At 39.2% G+C, this 19,670-nt stretch overlaps 1 protein-coding gene across 7 annotated transcripts in view; it reads right to left on the bottom strand.

Annotated features, from left to right (window-relative positions):
• QKI (QKI, KH domain containing RNA binding) overlaps nucleotides 1-19,670 on the bottom strand; it is a 150,599-nt gene that overhangs the window by 74,622 nt on the left and 56,307 nt on the right. For all 7 annotated transcript variants that reach the window (XR_008686849.2, XM_055432842.2, XM_055432843.2 and 4 more), the window contains exon 3: nucleotides 6,794-6,910. Coding sequence is in view for 6 of the 7 variants with exons in the window: in XM_055432842.2 (XP_055288817.1) it covers nucleotides 6,794-6,910 (117 nt within the window). In the remaining variant the exon portion in view is untranslated. The remainder of the gene's footprint in view (nucleotides 1-6,793; nucleotides 6,911-19,670) is intronic.

Below are 19,670 nucleotides of genomic sequence, written 5' to 3'. Positions count from 1 at the left end.
ACAAGGTTCCTTCCAAACAGATATACAATACTGTAACTTTTATAATTACTCTTAGCTAAATACTACTATTCAGCTGGAAGAGGGAATGACAGCCCACTCCAGGGTTCCTGCCTGGAGAATCCCTTGGACAGAGCAGTCAGGCAGGCTATGGTCCATACGGTCACAAAGGGTCAGACCTAACTGAAGCGACTTAGCGTGCACACACACTACTCAAAACAGATTCATGAAAGTTTCTAAGCATGCAGTTTATAAAAGTAGCACTTTTAGGAGAGAATCCAAAAAAATTCCTACTTCAACGCATTGAATTGAAGGTACCAAGAAGCAGGAGTCAGAGCAGGCGGTAAGGCAGGACTATAAAATAGAGAGGAAAAAAAACATTCCTCACAGGGTACAGTCTTTCTCAACTAAGGACTCCACAAGGGAATCAAGTACCCAGTGCCTGGCCCAAGGTATAAATTATATATAGTTTACTTCTCTCCTGTCTAGAATGGACCACTCTACCATTATGAACCACCCTTCGTGAACCTGAAGAACTTCTAAGATGAGGAATCCTAGCTGAGAAAGGCTGTGTAAACTAATAGAAAATTATAGCACTTTTCTTCTTGAAAACATTTAAAACAATAATTCGTTTCTTGTGCCCAACCACAAGTTTACTACAATATAAACAATATAATGTAAAACTCAACATTCAAAAAACGAAGATCATGGCATCTGGTCCCATCACTTTATGGCAAGTAGATGGGGAAACAATGGAAACAGTGACAGAGTTTATTTTCCTGGGCTCCAAATCACTGTGGACAGTGACTGCAGTCATGAGATTAAAAGATGCTTGCTCCCTAGAAGAAAAGCAATGACAAACCTAGACAGCATATTAAAAAGCAGAGACTTTTGCCAACAAAAGTTCTGCATAGTCAAAGCTGTGGTTTTTCCAATAGTCATGCATGGATATGAGAGCTGGACAATAAAAAAGGCTGAGTGCCGAAGAACTGATGCCTTCAAACCATGGTGCAATGAAGTGAAATATATCAAAACTGTTTAAATGCATTCATAATGATACTCAAATAAAAACAAAACAAAAAAACTAATTCTACACCTCTGAAAGATTCCTAGGAACCAATTCACTATTTTAAACCTAGTAAATAAGGGACTGAGTCAAAACAAAAACAGAGCATTTATCCAGCCTTTCCTATAAAAATTAAATCTAACTAATAATAGCAAAGAAACAGGGTAATAGCTGTTTTGCAGTGTTCTTGCCTGGAGAATCCCAGGGACAGGGGAGCCTAGTGGGCTTCCGTCTATGGGGTCACACAGAGTCGGACACGACTGAAGTGACTTAGCAACAACAACTGAAGTAAAAGGTCTGAAAAACAATCAACAATGATTGCTAAAATCAAAAGAACACTATATTTTCAGTACCACAAAAACATTTACTTATAAAATTTTCTCTCAAAAGGAAAAAAGGAAATGAGGAAGGGAGGGCAGGAGAACTAAACCTTATGAAACCTTTCTCACTACCAAACTGCCAAAAAACATGGGACAGAGATAAGTGTTAATAAACATGGCCATGACCATGAAAATACAATCGGCAAAGGCTACGGGAATTCTTCGGTACAAGCAACTGAGACCCTTTACAAATAAGCTACAAAGAGAAATGGGGGCCAGGGCGAGAACTGCTTAACAGATCTATCAATCAAATGCAATGTGTAAGCCCCTTACATGGACACCGTTTAAGCTTCTCTTAAAAGCACATTTATGAGACAAGAGGGGAACTAGGAACACTGACCAGACATTTAACAACACAAAGAAACTGTTTTGGTGATGAGAAAAAACACAAATATGATAGCACTGAAGAGCCCTTCTATTTTAGAAACACCTAATACAGAATCTCCAGCTTGAGATGATGTCCGGAACTTGCTCCCCAGACCATCTGGCAGACAGAGGGGCAAGGAGGATAGGGGAAACCAGGCGCACGTGGAAGGAGACGGGCAGTGCGACACTGGGGGATGAATGAACAGTGCTTAAAATCTGCTGTGATCAAAGCTGCTTTTCTGATTGTTGTTGTTTTAATAAACTACACTTAGGCTCCAGGTTGTCAGAAGTCTAGCATTCAACAAGATTAATAAAGTGGGCTGTCTAGACCATGTTTGTATCTGATGTTATGTCACTGGCTATCACAACCACTTTAGTATGTCAAACCAAAAAAACTGTATCAATTTGATCATTTTCAAAGTGTTGAGAAAGCAATAACATCCTTCATTAAAAACAAAAGTCTAAGTTTCCCCCATACAAGCAAATTAATTTTTGCATATATTGCTAATATTGCCTTAAGCTGTCTTTTAAGTTTTTTTTATCACGCAGCACAAAGTCTCAGACATTATAAAGCTCAATTATTTGTCAATTAAACTGACAGGACAGGGTACAGAACTGCAGGAAATGCTAACTACAAAGCATCAAGAATAGGAAGACTGACTTTCTACAGCACATGTGACAGTGCCTATGTCAATTCGGGAAGAATGATCCACTAAACACGTCAGAACTGCCGCCAGGAGGACCATCAGGCGCCTCGCTGCACTCTGTCTCTGATCAGACACACTTTTAAACTCTTCTAAAAATATCATGTATTAACTAGGTAAAACATCTACGAACTGTAAGAATAGGAGAAAAATGTGCAAGCATATGAAAAGTGGCAAATCAAAAAGCTATGCAATTCTACCTGTGTTTGCAGTTGTACAGTATGTCCCTCTAATACTACTTTGGAGATCATGGTCCATTCAACACTGTAGTTCCTCAAGAAGTTAAGACATGTCTCAGAATGGACAGACTGTGGTCAAATATATTTGGGAGATACATTAAAATCTAAATTAAAACTTTATAACAGATCTATCTAATTTCAAAGTTCACATTCTGAACAGAATGAATTACAGAGCTGAATGTCAATGTCCAGCAAGATACATGTTTATACTGAGTGCAGTTAATAGTTAGAAATAAGGGACTGGATAAGTTACCTGACCTCTTTCAAGCCTTCATTCCTGTTAGAAGAGTAAAAACTATCTTTTGAGATTTTTGCACAGTCTGAATATGACACTGAACAGATCGTAAATGTGGGTAATGCCATCTGGCCACTGCTATTAGCAGCCCTCGAATGGCCATCTGATTCCCTGAGTGCACATCCCTTCATTTCAAGCAAAGAGCTCTAACCAGAATCACTGAGTCCCACTGGACATTTTCAGAAGACCCAACACCCAACTCTGATCAACTGTAGACATCTAACCCCTTTCATGGATCACAGCCTTGTCGCATCCAGTAGCCCTGAACGGATGTGACAGTTGGGCCATAAAGAAGGCTGAGCACCAAAGAATTGATGCTTTCAAACTGTGGTGGTGGAGAAGACTCTTTAGAGTCCCCTGGACTGCAAGGAGATCAAACGAGTCAATTCTAAAGAAAATCAACCCTGAATATTCATGGGAAGGACTAATGCAGAAGCTTCAATACTTTGGCCACCTGATGGGAAGAGTCAACTCACTGGAAAAGACCCTGATACTGAGAAAGACTGAGGGCAGCAGGAGGAGGCAGCAGAGGATGAGATGGTTAAATAGCATCACTGACTCCATGGACATGGATCTGAGCAAACTCCAGGAGAGAGTGGAGGACAAAGGAGCCAGCATGCTGCAGTTCGTGGGGCCGCAACGAGTCGGACACGACTGAGCGACGGAACCACGGCAGCAGCAGACATCTCCCGCACTAACATTTTCAGGTGGGAGTGAGAAGTAGAAAGACAAGCACAGCTCCCTAGTCAGTTATGAAGTGTGAGTGAAGTTCTTATCCTTAGGCTCCTGCAATTACCCAGTGCCATTCCTCTGGGTATTTGTATACAATGACAATGCTGCCGGGCCATCAGTAATTCTGAAGTAACAGCAATCCAGGAAAATGAAGAATACACAGCAGCATATTCATTCCCGTGCTTAAAACCAACAGCATAGAATGATACAGTACTGCCTATCTTCCCCAAAGAACTGAAAACACATAGAATTTATCATTTTCTCTATTCATAAAAACCTTGGGCAGGGTAAAAGAGAGAGGACCATCTATGTCTTTCATTTACTACCTACACATTCATCCCTTCTCAGATGCTTTTTTTCCAGTTTCTACTCTATGCCAAGTACTTATCAAACAGCAGAGAAACACTCCATAAAACAGACATGGCATGCCATTACTGACAAATCAGCAAACAACATTCCATCATTAATACCATGGACAGTCAACAAATTAAGATTTTCTAGCTTTCTCAGCTTTTACATAAACTGACAACTCTGCACGAAAAAGTTTAGTTTTCCTTTAAACACATGGAATATGCTTCTTCAATATTTTTTGGTCTCCATCTATTTCTCATGTTCTTTTTCAAAATAATAAACCAGCAACAAGTGACAGTACCTTCCATTTTGACTTAAATTCTATTAACGTTTTTAGGAACTCAATGAGCAGAGCAGAGTAAACCAAAATGACATGGTTGACAATTGAATATGCATAGATTTACATTAATATTACAGAAGACACTCTTGGCATTATACATTTACACATAAATTCTTCACTGTAGTATCAAACATACGGTAGCCGTTCAAATTAACTGGATATTCCCAAAGTATATTCATCTATAGCACTTAATAAAACTAAAAATGCAATCTGCAGCCAAAATTTTGTTGGTGTCTTAACCTATCATTGTTTTCATGCATTACGTATAATCTGTAAACTTTTTACATTTCATTAGGCAACAGTACAAATTAAAAAAGTATAATGTGTTAACCATTTCTGTTTGTGTTTAAGAACAAAGCGGATGAGACAGAATAGGGACACACCAACCATCAGAGAACCAAAACAAAAAAGCTGTGAGGATATGGGATATTCAAGGGTCACAAAGCAACAACAAAGTATTGTCATTTCCAAGGCTTAAAATACTGTAGTACTCCCCCATGAGACAATGTAAGAGTTTAAACAGGAAGTGTACTAACCATGTAAACAAAATCTATTACAGAGCTATCACTGACATTAATTGATTACGATGTGTCAAAACACTATGCCAAGTGCTCTACAAGTTCTGTAATCCTCACAGCCGTCAGAGTGACCTCACAGTGACCTCACTTCACATGGCACCAAGAGATGAAGTCATTTGCTAAAATCACAAACCTGCTAAGTGACAGAAGCAAGATTCAAATGAAAGCAAGATGGTTATAGAGGTTACACTCTAAGCCACTCTAACATATGCCAAAATGATGGCAGAAAACTTCTTCAGGCTCCAAGTTCAACTTGACTGAAAACAGAACGCGCGATGTCTCATTACAGGGCTCCAAGTTCTACTTTCCCTCAGGGTCTGTGTGTGAGCAGAGGGCTGGTACTACAGAATCGACAAGAGACTGAGGAGAGAGCTAAACACGCTTTGTGAACTGACCTAACAACTGGCCTAACTGAGGCATACACTAAGCTTCTGGTGAAGATCTGTCCCTGCAGTTGTTGAGACTTTGTCTTACTGTACCCAGGCTATTAAATCAGCACTGCTTAATGCAAAGCAACCACAAGCGCAAACATGGGAACCAAAACTGCATGGCAATACAAGACTGCCTCTCAGCTGAGTCACAAAGTGATTAAGTTATTTTAAGATTCTAATAAAAATGATTGTTTTAAATACAACCGCTAAATGTGCTCAGGGAGAACTCATATGCTTGCCTCAAAATATTTTTATCCTCATCTGACAAGAACAGCTTAAAATAAAATGTACAGATAATTAATATTATTGAGGGCCTCTCCCCTCAGCTTAACTGCTAAGTCACTGTTTATCTGTAAGGAGAGAAAACGATTGACACCCAGTCGGCTAACGGGGGTTTAAGTGAAAGGAGGTGAGGGATCAACGAGAAGTCAGAACGAGTCATGAACACCTTACAGGCCGGCGCTCTCCACGCGGAGCCCACAGAGGGGCTCAGGGCACAGCGCGCTCCGGCAAAGCTGCCCACAGTGCCATCGTTCGATGTCTCTTTCAAGGCAGTGTATTTGAAAATCAAACACACAACAGACCCTTCCTAACAATACATTTAATCTGTGGCAAGCAAAACCTACTTTATTCTTAAAAAAATCAGTCAAACATTTTTCACACAGATAGAATTCAAAATATTCTGCCTCACAGCATCAGTGGATAAAAGGAAACAGGCAAATAAAACCTTCTGAAAAAACAGTATTTAACACAGGTAACTAGGTGTTCATCAATTAAACTAGAAAAATAAGAAGTGGCAAAAGGAAGAAAAGCAGAAAACAACAACAATATACTTTAAAGTAAAATGTCTGGAAAACAAACAATGTGAAATGCTGGTGAAAACCAAAATGACTCCCATATGGCTACTTATAAGCCTTCCCCCATGTTTACTCACTCTCCTGATGAGATGACATAAATCCAAAGTAATTCATTTGATTCTTCTCATTTAAATCTCATCAAGAGAAACATTTTAGAGTTTTCAAAGTTTCAGTTGCATCTTTAATACATAAAACACTGAATAGTCTAACTTCCAAACTGGCAGCTTCTCAAGTGTAAAAATCAACATGAATATGATGGATTAACTGATATTAGCTAGCTAAACGAAAAGTAATGATAATCAAAAAGAGAAAATCATGACACCACCTTTAAAAAGTTAAAAATTTTCTGATATGAAATACTATATAGTGCTTTAAGATCTAGATATTTTGTTAATAAAATTCAGAAGTGTAAGTACATTATACACATAAAGGATGGTCCCCATTTTCAAGGACTTACCTTCTTCTTATCCCTCATTGAGCCTTTGCCTCGGACCATGATCTTACATCCTGTTTCTGCTTCAAGCTGTTTAGCAGTAAGTCCTCTAGGTCCAAGGATTCTCCCAACAAAATTAAACTGGAGGAGAAAAAAAAAACAACATCGTGCATTATTCACTCAGTTATTTTAAAGTATATACTTAACTTTCTCTAATTAAATTTTTAAAAATACTAAGTTGAAATAAACTCTTATGAATTTCTTGCCAAGTTTGGGGGTGTAATGCCAGCAGTTCATGTTTCAGCTTGAAATTTTCATGTGCATTAATACAAATCATGGATTAGGAACAGCAGAATCTACCTAAAACAGGTGCTGTATTCAACTGCCCATCAACATGCACACTCTAAACAAGTGGACATGAAAAGTTCAACAAATCCCTTCTATGACAGGGTTCCAGGAGCTGTTTAGTATGTTAAACAGTGGCTGCCTTTTATACAGAAATCCCTGAGGGAAATTCCTCTCTTACTGATCTGAGTTATACTCAGCGCCTGTTCAGAGAGCACTGCATTGTGGGGCTGACTGCCAGCACACTGACGGGCGACGCTGGCTTCCACACTATACTGACTATTTGAGACATAATAGTCTGCATTTTCCCACAATCCTTGCACACTGTTGTATCTGCATCCTTATTTTCCTATTTCCCATCCCCACCTTTAGTTTGCACTACTACTTTGACAAAGAACCTTAACTCTTGTCACAAAAAGGTCAGTAATAAGAAATAACTGTATAAATAATTATCATCCTTCCACAGAAACTTCTAATATTCACACATAGAAGTTAATTTTTTAAAAAGGCCAATGAGAGGAACAGATTGACTATGAACACTGAAAAGTAAATTTTCCTCATTAATATGTCATCTATATAAAAGACAAAAAAAAAATGAATGTTATACCATCAGTTCCACAAAGATCCATGGGTGGTTTTTATCTACTTATTCAAACAGGTTACTGATGTCTATGCTTCCTACTTTTTTCCTGCATTTTATCCCTACTGTTAGTGTATTGTTGCATAACACTAATGCGCCAGAATCCACTGCTCTCAGGGCTTAAGAAACCAGGGCACTTCCTCAGTCTTCTATGCTCAAGGGGCTGCCTGCTTTGCCTCAGCTGCTCACCAGCACTGCCACATCTTACAGAAGTGATTCCCAAACGAAAGAAGTGAGTGTACACATTTGAGGATGGAAGAAAGTCCTATTCCCTAGGGGACTATGACATCAGTTCTTCCACCCTAAGCAAAGACTCTCAGGTCCTTGACCCAGCTACAGAAGATTCCAAACTCTGAAACCTGCCTGAACCATGTCTTTACATTCAAATAAAACCCTTCACCCTTGCCTAGTTTTTGGCATATAGGACTTGATCTACCTCTTCACCCAACTAAACCCTTGCAGTCATCCAGTCAAGAGCCTTCCTCCCATATCCCCAATCTAAATAAAATGAAGTACTGTACTATGATTACACATTTATACTTGGAAAGCACACAGACCCCAACAGGTATTCAAGCTCCAATACTAAGAAATAATTAGGAATCAGGAAGTCATATGCAACAAGCCTCTGCCATGTGATGGAGACAACGCTATCTGGAACTGCTGTGATGAGGAACTGCATGTGTGCACAGCACAATATATATGAAGCATCCAATACAAAGTCCGCCACACAGTGGGCCACAGTCTATGAATCACTACAAATTCACTTCAGGAAGCCTCAGGCCCTCAATCAACAAGTCAGCTCAGAATGTCCATGGAAGGGGATATGGTCAAATAGCAAATCTGCCCTACAGAACCCCAGAGAGACCAGGAACTCACGCACTAAGTTCTGCAGAAAACCAGGAAGAAAAGATGGAAATGATACACAGAACAACTGACCAAACCCTGCTCAAAGAGTAGCAATAGCCAGGCATCTAACTTGCGGGTATCAGGCTTGAGTTTTCATCTCTAGAAAAGCTGCCCGGAGAAAAGACTCTCACAGTGTAGCATTTGGCTCCATTCTCAAAGGTTGACACTTCGCTTCAGGTGATCAGCTCCCACTGAACCCTGCAACGAGCAAGCCCAGTTCAAGAATACAAGCTTCTAATTCAAATTCTGTGCTTCCTACTTAAGTATGTATAGATAAAGTTCACCAAAGACTTGAGGAATGCTCTAACTTGGGGAAGGCTCTTGCATGCAAGAGTGTACAAACTAAAGAAGCAGGACAAAGGACTGTCCCATTAGGGAAAAGACTGCTGGTAAAGGAGATTGTTGTTCAGTAGCTTAGACATGTCCAACTCTGCCACCCCATGGACTGCAGCATGCTAGGCTTCCCTGTCCTTCACCATCTCCCAGAAAATTCCCCAAAACTCCTTCAGTAGACAGCACTAAACTGCTTTCTAAATAGGTCATACACAGTTACATTCCCAAAAGAGGAGGAGGACTCTGCTCTGATACACTTCAATACTTATGCTTTTGGTCATTCAGATGTATGTTTTTTGAAGCACATGTGAAGTTTTCAACTATTCTATTGTGTTGTTTTGCTGTCTTATTGATTTCTACTTTGCGGTCACACGTGTGGCAAATACCTTTTCCCTTCCTGTGGCTTACCATTGTCATCTTTAATGGTGTCTTAAGATGACTTAATTTAAGCAGACTGAATTGAATTAAATTACATATAATTTTAATGCCGCTCATGCCTTCCCTTAACAATATTTTCTGTGTCCTGTTTAAAAGAAGTCTTTCCCCATCCCAAGGTCATCAAGACACCCTTCTGTATTAACTTTCAGAAGCTTTATTGTTATGACTTTCTTATTTACATCTACAGTGTACCAGAAAGTGATGTCCATGATGCGGAAACAACCATCTCCTCTTCTGTTCCGTGTACCACTACATGTTGCTGAGGAGACTACCCTTCCCCCTGCTCTATAGCACAGTGTCACCTCCTGTGAGAGTAACACCTACACGTTTACATATATGGGTCGACTTCGGGGTTCTCTATGAAGCTACTTGGTTTAGTACCTCACTGTCACTTAATGTAACTTTATTTTCAAAACCTTAACACACAGGATAGCGTGTTATTTCACCTTGCTCCTCTTTCAAAGATGTCTCAGTCTTTGTGCTTCTATACAGATTTCAAAAATAGCTGGTCAATATTAGTAATAATTTTTACTGGGATCTTCAGGATCATGAATATGGTATAATTTTGTCATTTGGTTAGGTGTTTTTTGATTTCTCTCAAGAATTCAAAGCTTTCTTAATGTGCCTTTGTTTTTGTTAGATTTATTCCAAGACATTTGGGGCTTCATTTTTGCTACTGTAAATCATATTTTTATTTCATGTTTTTTTTTACATGTGAAATCATAATCCATCTTTTTGTATCGTACAGTATACCCAGAAACCCTGTTTCTTCTTTCTTCATTCTAATTTTTCTGCAGGTTCTTTTGGATTCTTTTGGTGAAGATTCATATCACTTGCAAATAAGAGAAAAGGAAAAATACGTAACTGTCAATCATATTTTTAATTTCTTTTTCTGGCCATCCTTACAGCACTGGCCAGCACATCTTGGGTTCAAAGTCAAATCAAGTGTATTATCCTTGACTCATTCCAAGAATAAAGTTCTCAATAGTTCATTATGAAGTCTGAAGTAATTTGTGTATACTTGAGCAGATTAAGAAAATTCCATTCTATTCCCTAATTCACTAATAGTTTTTAATTTTAGTCATGAATGGATGTTTAAATGTATCACATTCTTTCAACATCGAGACAATCATATTTCTCCTTTATTCTGGTAATGCAATGGATTACAATTCATTATCAAATGTTAAATCACACTTATAGTTCTACAATAAACTTGACCGTGATGCATTATCTTTTATTATAGATCACTAGGTTCAGTTTCGGAGAAGGCAATGGCAAGCCACTCCAGTACTGTTGCCTAGAAATCCCATGGATGGAGGAGCCTGGTAGGCTGCAGTCCGTGGGGTCGCTAAGGGTCGGACACGACTGAGCGACTTCACTTTCACTTTTCACTTTCCACTTTCACACATTGGAGAAGGAAATGGCAACCCACTCCAGTGTTCTTGCCTGGAGAATCCCAGGGACGGGGGAGCCTGGTGGGCTTCCGTCTATGGGGTCACACAGAGTCGGACACGACTGAAGTGACTTAGCAGCAGCAGCAGCAGGTTCAGTTTATTAGCACTTTGGTGACAATTTTATTTTTTTAAATTTACATTCACAGATGGAACTGGCTTGCAATTTTCCTTTTTCATAATATGTTTCTTAGCGTTTAGGCATCAAGATTATTCTGGACTCAAAATGTGTTGGGATGTAGTCCCCCTTTTTCAGCTCTTTCGAATGGCTTGTAGAAGCTAACTTGTACTATTTCTTCTTTAAATACTGAAGACAAACCAGTGATGAAGGCACCCGGGTCTAGAGTTTCTTTTCTCTGTTCAGGTTTCCAATTATGGATTCAGTTACTTAGATTTCCTATTCCTTCATATGTCAATTTTGGTAACTTGGGTTTATCTAAAGATATGCCAATATGTTTAAATTTTCAAATTTGTTGATACAAAGCTTTCATAGACTTTTCTTCTTAGTATCTACAGGATCTGTAACAATGGTCCCACTTCAATCCTGATTGGCTATCTATGTCATCCTTTATCTTGATCAGCCTTCCAGTCTTTACAAAGAATGTACCTTTTCTTCTGTTGACAGGGCTAGACTGATGAAAACAAATTTAAATTAAATTTGTAGACAGGTCATTCAAAAATGACCACAATTACCCATTCATCCCTAACCTATGCCATTTGCAGTGAAATCCTGCCGCTCCTCTCACCTCTTGAATCTGGGGTTAGCATGATGACTGGCTTTCCAATGCCATGAGAAGATAGTGTGTGTGTTAAAAGCCTAAGTCTCAGTCTTATGTGTACTTCCTCTCTGAGGCCCTAATGTCCCCATGTAACAAACAGTCTCAGACTAACCCACTTGAGAATGAAAGACAAGCAATCCAGTCCCCATCCATGCCAGCCCACAGCCAGGTAACCAATAAGAGCACAGGGGCCTGGCTAACCTGCAGCTGACTGCAGGTGCCGATCAGAACTGCTGTGGTGAGCCCAGCCTAAACGACCAGCATGCACAAGAGAAGCAGGAGCTAAATAAGGGGTGGTTGCTTTAACTTAAGTTTCTGGGGTAGTTCATTAAAACGCAGTAGTAGACAGCCAATACACTGATTTTCTTCACTTTGTGATGGGCTTTCAGGGGTCTTAAATTAATTTCTATTCTTACCTTTAATACTTCCTTCCTTCTACTTCTTTTACGTTTAATCTGCTGTACTTTTCCTGATATTATGAAACAAATGCTCAGCTTATTGCACCCTTTCTTTTCTAATAAATATACATTTAATGCTTTAAGTATTCCTCTAAGCTGAAATATCAATAACCTCAGATACGCAGATGACACCACCCTTATGGCAGAAAGTGAAGAGGAACTAAAAAGCCTCTTCATGAAAGTGAAAGAGGAGAGTGAAAAAGTTGGCTTAAAGCTCAACATTCAGAAAGCCAAGATCATGGCATCTGGTCCCATCACTTCATGGGAAATAGATGAGAAAACAGTGGAAACAGTGCCTGACTTTATTTTTTTGGGCTCCAAAATCACTGCAGATGGTGACTGCAGCCATGAAATTAAAAGACACTTACTCCTTGGAAGGAAAGTTATGACCAACCTAGGTAGCGTATTAAAAAGCAGAGACGTTACTGTGCCAACCAAGGTCCGTCTAGTCAAGGCTATGGTTTTTCCAGTGGTCATGTATGGATGTGAGCGTTGGACTGTGAAGAAAGCTGATTGCCGAATAATTGATGCTTTTGAACTGTGGTATTGGAGAAGACCCTTGAGAGTCCCTTGGACTTCAAGGAGATCCAACCAGTCCATTCTAAAGATCAATCCTGGGTGTTCATTGGAAGGACTGATGCTGAAGCTGAAACTCCAATACTTTGGCCACCTCATGCGAAGAGCTGACTCATTGGAAAAGACCTGGATGCTGGGAGGGATTGGGGACAGGAGGAGAAGGGGACGACAGAGGATGAGAAGGCTGGATGGCATCACTGACTCGATGCACATGAGTTTGGATGAACTCCAGGAGTTGGTGATGGACAGGGAGGACTGGCGTGCTGCAGTTCATGGGGTCGCAAAGAGTCGGACACAACTGAGCGACTGAACTGAACTGAAGCTGGCTTCAGCTGTATACCAAAATTTTGAATATGCAGTACGCCGCTATCATTCAGGACAAATAACCTGATAGATACTGAATATTTAAATGTATTACTCTCATTTCAAACATATGAGAATCTTTACTGATTTCTAACTTCCTATGTTTCATAATAAAGGTAATACCATACATAGTATCAAACCTGTAATACTTGTAACACCCAGCTTATTTAACTTATATGCAGAGTACATCGTGAGAAACGCTGGGCTGGAGGAAGCACAAACTGGAATCATGATCGCCGGGAGAAATATCAATAACCTCAGATATGGAGATGATACCACCCTTATGGCAGAAAGTGAAGAACTAAAGAGCCTCTTGATGAAAGTGAAAGAGGAGAGTGAAAAAGTTGGCTTAAAGCTCAACATTCAGAAAACTAAGATCACGGCATCCAGTCCCATCACTTCATGGCAAATAGATGGGGAATCAGTGGAAACAGTGGCTGACTTTACTTTTCTGGGCTCCAAAATCATTGCAGATGGTGACTGCAGCCATGAAATTAAAAGACACTTACTCCTTGGAAGGGAAGTTATGACCAACCTAGACAGGATATTAAAAAGCAGAGACATTACTTTGTCAACCAAGGTCCGTCCAGTTAAGGCTATGGTTTTTCCAGTGGTCATGTATGGATGTGAGAGTTGGACTGTGAAGAAAGCTGATCGCCGAAGAATCGATGCTTTTGAACTGTGGTGTTGGAGAAGACTCTTGAGAGTCCCTTATACTGCAAGGAGATCCAACCAGTCCATCCTAAAGAAGATCAGTCCTGGGTGTTCATTGGAAGGACTGATGCTAAAGCTGAAACACCAATACTTTGGTCACCTGATGCGAAGAGTTGACTTATTGGAAAAGACCCTGATGCTGGGAAAGATTGACGGCAGGAGGAGAAGGGGATGACAGAGGATGAAATGGCTGGATGGCATCACTGACTCGATGGACATGGGTTTGGGTGGACTCCGCGAGTTGGTGATGGACAGGGAGGCCTGGCGTGCTGCAGCTCATGGGGTCACAAAGAGTCGGACACAACTGAGCAACTGAACTGAACTGAATACTTGTTCAGACTTTTAAGCACAGTACACAGTCAATGTTTCTAAATATTCCATGGGTGTTCATGAGACTTCCTTGGCAGTCCAGTGGTTGGGACTTTGTCTTCCAATGCAGAGTGCAATTTTGCTCCCTGTCTAGGAAGCTAGGATCACACATGCCTTGGGGCCAAAAAGCCAGAATATAAAACAGAAGCAATGTAAGAAATTCAGTAAAGACTTTAAAAATGGTCCTTATCAAAAAAAATCTTAGGAAAAAAAAGCAGGCAAACTCCTCTGTGACTAAGTCTTGTCTATTTCTTTCAGTTCTATTTGCTTTATACAATTGGAAACTGTGTTGTCGGTATATACAAAATTATATTCTTCTGTCATTATGAAGTGGTCTTCTTTTTCTCCATTAGTACCTTTGCCCTTATGCCTACATATATTAAGATATAAAGATATTTATAAGATATTTAAATTTATTTTCTAAATTAACTTTCATACTGAATTTTCAACTGAGGTAATTTTCAGTTCATTAATTCCCTCTTCAAACGCTTTGAGTCTTCTGTTAAACCTATTAATCCCAGTTAAGGAATTTTTCAGTTTTTCTTTTATACTTTCTATTTCTCTGACATATTCAGTCTGACTCTTCTTTCATAGCTCCCATAACTCTGCCATATTTCTCCAACTTGTCTTTTGTCTCCATCCACACAATAAACATAACTTTTATAAAGTCTGGGTCTCATAATCCTAATATTTAGAGTCTTGATGAATGTGCTTCTTTTGTCTTGTTTCTTCAGATTTTTGTTAACATCATCCTATATTCTTTGTGTTTGCTTGTTTTCTAGCGTATGCCAGACAATGTATTAACTAAATAGCTTACAGAAATAATATAAGGCCTAAGGTGATGTTATCTTTCTCCAGAGGGAATACATGTCAACTTCCGCCAGGCACCTATTGTTAACTAGCAACCTAAGATCACCTCAATACAATTTCACTTATTGAGGTCGACACAATTTTGATGCTGACATGCAAAGTCTGTAAAGGCCTAGGAAATTAGTTCACTCTTACCCCTAGAATGCATACCCATCAGATTCCTACCCAAAGCACAGGCTGGAGATGGGAAGGAGCTTACATAGGTTAGACCTATGTCCCCCAAAGCTTAGCCTCTCAGCTGTCCTCTCCAGATTCAGCAAACACACCTACAGGAAAAGGAGTTTCACAAAGCCAGGCTTACATTCAACCTTGATTCTCTATCCTCCCAAGAATCCTGAATTAGCAGTTCTTCACAATCTTGCTAGGTCTCTGAAGCATTCAAGCAGATGGCTGTTTTCTGTTTGTTTGTTTTTCCCTTCTGTGTCCTATTTTATAGTACGTAACAGAGAAATCCATGAAATTTTTAAAGAGGCTGCCTTTAAGTCTAAGTAGATCTGCTGCTGCTGCTGCTAAGTCACTTCAGTCGTGTCCGACTCTGTGTGACCCCACAGACGGAAGCCCACCAGGCTCCCCTGTCCCTGGGATTCTCCAGGCAAGAACACTGGAGTGGGTTGCCAATCTAGAAGTGACTAATTTCAGGCAGTACAGGGTAAAAGTATATTAGAATAAGGGTCTGAGAAAAAGACACCTACCACAGAAAATCTATCAACAGGCCTTGCTAACCCCTATCTTTATTTATAGGCACAGATTCTGTAAAGTTCACTCCCTCTCCTCTCTTCAAACAACCTGAACAGAGACAAGAATTTCCACATTCCATGCCTCACTGACTTTGAGCATTTTTCAGTAAAATAGGAAACAACCTTTCATTTTCAAATTCAACTTAATGAAATATGTATCCATGGTCTGCTACTCAGTAAAGAGTGAAATAGATGGTAGAATTTTTTTTTTTTTTTTTTTTTAAGGAGAAAGGGGAGGAGGAGAAAGAGAAGAAATTCTCCTTGCTCTCAAGAAATCTGTGACAATGACTTTATTCTATTTGGTACCTTGACTGTTTCTTAAAATCAGTCACCTTTGCCAACTTTTCCTCTATTACAGTTGTGCTCTACACACACCTTTTTCTGAAATAATTCATATAGAAAATAGACTTTATATATCTGAAACAAGCCGAAGAATGTGTGGGAAAATGCAGCATGAATGAAGATACTTCAGCATGTCAAATAACTAATATGTAACTTTTTAATTTGTGCCCTCTGTTAAAGTGGTTGGCTCCACTCCTGATACACAAACCCTAAAGAGGCCATTTTTGGCACATTCTATTTTTTTCATATATTAAATCTCTTTTGCTGAAACCACAGCATTACATAGAAAAGGTTTTCTGCCATAGCTAAGTAATACTCCCAATTATTATTTACTAAATAAAAAATGTTTTAAAGCCAGTCAAACATATTAAATCCGTAACAAAATTATCCTAACCTTAAAAATGAACCAATCTCTACTGCACCACAACCAGCAAAAAACAGCTCAAATGTGTTCAAGTGCACACCACTGGGACTCAAATATAATCGAAACTGTCAAGGTCATCCTTCTCAAAATGGTGTAAGGAAAGAATGAAAAAAATTAATCACAGCAGCTGCTTTGTCTACTGCAACCAATTTCCAAGTTAATATTGTTTGCCTTGCATTAAAATTCATTCTGTGTTGATTTATCATGCTAGTTCTGCAGCTTCATTCAATTAAAACAATGTCACAACACATTCAAAGAAAATCATTTCAAACAGCCTAAGCTAACTGCAAAATTTAAAGGCCAAAAGAAGGGAAAGAAAGAAGAAAAGAGGGAAAAAAAAGACATTCATTAACTCTACTGTTTAAGTACAGACCTCTCTGTGGCTTACCAATTATTATCACCCTCAAGTGGCATGTTAATTTCTGAAGAAGAGGTCAACAACAATCATGTCTAATGCTATTTGTTGCTGCTGACTTAATTTTAAGTAGAAATTAGTCCTCTCAATGACAGAACATAAAGTATTACAGTAAATCTTTCCACTAACCTTTTAAGAAATGTACAAAGATAAAATCTTTTGTGGCACACTATCAAAGCGTATTAAAAAATGATTTCCAAAAGCATTCATTTCAGTGAAACGCTTCTAAGACATATGTAATTTCTGCTTAAAATTTTGGAAAAACAATTTTAAAAAGAAGATGCACTTCTTTGGATTGCTTTTCGTACAATAAACTGATACTCTGTTTTTAAATATTTTGTCTAGTATAGCTAAGGTGATTTTAAGTTTAGTTTAGTCGCTTAGTCATGTCCGACTCTTTGTGACCCAAAGAATGCAGCACACCAGGCCTCCCTGTCCCATCACCAACTCCCGGAGCTTGCTCCAACTCATGTCCATCAAGTTGGTGATGCCATCCAACCACCTTATCTTCTGTTGTCCCCTTCTCCTCCTGCCCTCAATCTTTCCCAGCATCAAGGTCTTTTCCAATTTTAATTTAGATATTTATAAACTTTACATCTTATCATGTAAGCAACATAGTAAGTATCAAACACATACACACAAATGTCTATTTCTTGATAAAGTCTTCTGTTCTGCAGATAAAAATGGACCACTTCTAATGTAGTCAACACTAGTAAGCCATCTTATTCAAGTATGTAAGATGAGAAAAGAGTTATGACTACTTAGCAGTACAACTGTTTTTAATTAAAAATACCAGAATATCTTTGATTTATAGTTTCACTGACTCGACTGATGACAGTAAAGGAGAAAAGGTTAACAATGTAGGTTAAATTTGAAGTTTGCTGCATCTAAAGTCCACTGTGAATAGCATAGCCTTCTCCAATATTTGAAGTCATTATCCAATTTAGCAAATAAATTGCCTGGACATTTATGAACAATAAAGTTCCAACATATGTCTCGTGATTTTCACTTTCATCTACTCACTAACGTAAATGAAAATACCAATCAATATTCATGTCATGTCTTCTGTTTAAAAAAAAAAATGAATATATCAAAATGTCATGTACTTTTGGAGACAGATGTCTTATCCCTTCTCTATCTTCATGTTAATTCTAGATAAGCAGCCAAATAGGTTTTCTTAAGGTACATAACTACTACAGGAACCATTCTGCAAACCATTCATATATTAGGCCTTCATACACATCTTCTGTTGGTGGCACAGGACATATAAGAAGAAGCATTTACACCAACAGATGTAAAAGTGAAGAAAAGTAACCAATAACAATCAAAATATTAAATTTATAGCATATGAATCTGGATAACCTAAATCACGTCAAGTCTTTCTCTTTTGAGTATAAATATAATTTGCAAAAAGGAGGAAACCATTCAAAACAAACTCAGGTTAATAAGATGATTATTCTTTAGGAAGCTAAATAACACGTACTTAGAAAAACAAGAAATTATCAATTAAAATAAAAAGATATGAAGGCCATGAAGAAGACAGTATCTTTGAAAGTGTAGGGTCCAAACACTTACACATGAGGCCTTTTAAAAGTCCCCCTAGCTACTTTTCAAACCTTTATCTTTGCTTTTAGACTTCTGTTCAGAAACACGGTGCTCTAAAACAGCGGGGACTCTGAATTTTTGTTCCCTGTAATACCTTTCTTTCTCTTTTGTTCTCACCAAACATGTCAACTTCTCATCTCATAGTATTAAGCTCAAGTGGTCCTTCAGTGACCTCCCTGGTTGTTGACTCCTAGCGACAGCTGTTTTCCCCTAAGTGAGGCCCCACCTCTTAAAGCCCTCCTGTCTCACCGTCTGCAGTAACCTGCGTGTCTTTCACAGGGCATTCTTTGAAATCGGAAACGAGCGCCGCGTGTGCGTGTATGTGCACCCACAGTGCCTCACACGACATACCGCAGAGAAGAAACAAACACAGGCAGCACAGGAGCGCTCACACATCCCAAACACTTATCAAAGCCTGACAGTTTTCAGAATAAAAGTCAAATGAGAGTTAATGACGTCACAGAAACAACTATTATTTCCCACCCACAAAAATGGGTGGCCAGGCTCAAGTGGTATAACCGTGGACTACTCCAGACCCCATTTCATTCACCAGCTTTGGAGGGGAGAGGGTTAGGATTAAGAAGACTCTGTTACTAACTGCTTCACTCACTCCCAGGAGACACTGCTCTCCCAAAACGGGGCAAAAAGAGATCAGCACCTTGACCTTTCCTGTAACATCTAACACTCAATAGCTCTGAGAAGCAGGTCTCTCTCTAATGATGCTTCAATATGGAAGCATCATGAGTGCAAGGACCATGTTATTCAACATTTCTTAGATGCTGAGTACTATGAAGTAAGTTCTACTATGAGTGTTCCATAACAGTGAACTTCAATGCTTGGCACTTTAGCCACATCGAAATGAAAGTGGCTCAGTCGTGTCCGACTCTTTGCGATCCCATGGACTGTATGGGATTCTCCAGGCCAGAACACTGGAATGGGTAGCCACTGGGGATCTTCCCACCCTGGGATGAAACCCAGGTCTTCCACATTGTAGGCAGATTCTTTACCAGCTGAGCCACAAAGGAAGCCCAAGAATACTGGAGTGGGAAGCTTATCTCTTCTCCAGTGAATCTTCCCAACCCAGGAATCGAACTGGGGTCTCCTGCATTACAGGTAGATTCTTTACCAACTGAGCA

This window comes from Moschus berezovskii, chromosome 10, assembly GCF_049115385.1.
Source record: "Moschus berezovskii isolate FMDL1 chromosome 10, NW_MosBer_1.0, whole genome shotgun sequence".
In the NCBI taxonomy this organism is placed as follows: Eukaryota; Metazoa; Chordata; class Mammalia; order Artiodactyla; family Moschidae; genus Moschus; species Moschus berezovskii.
The sequence above is the reverse complement of the archived record's forward strand: the minus strand, read 5'-3'. Positions and strand labels throughout refer to the sequence as shown.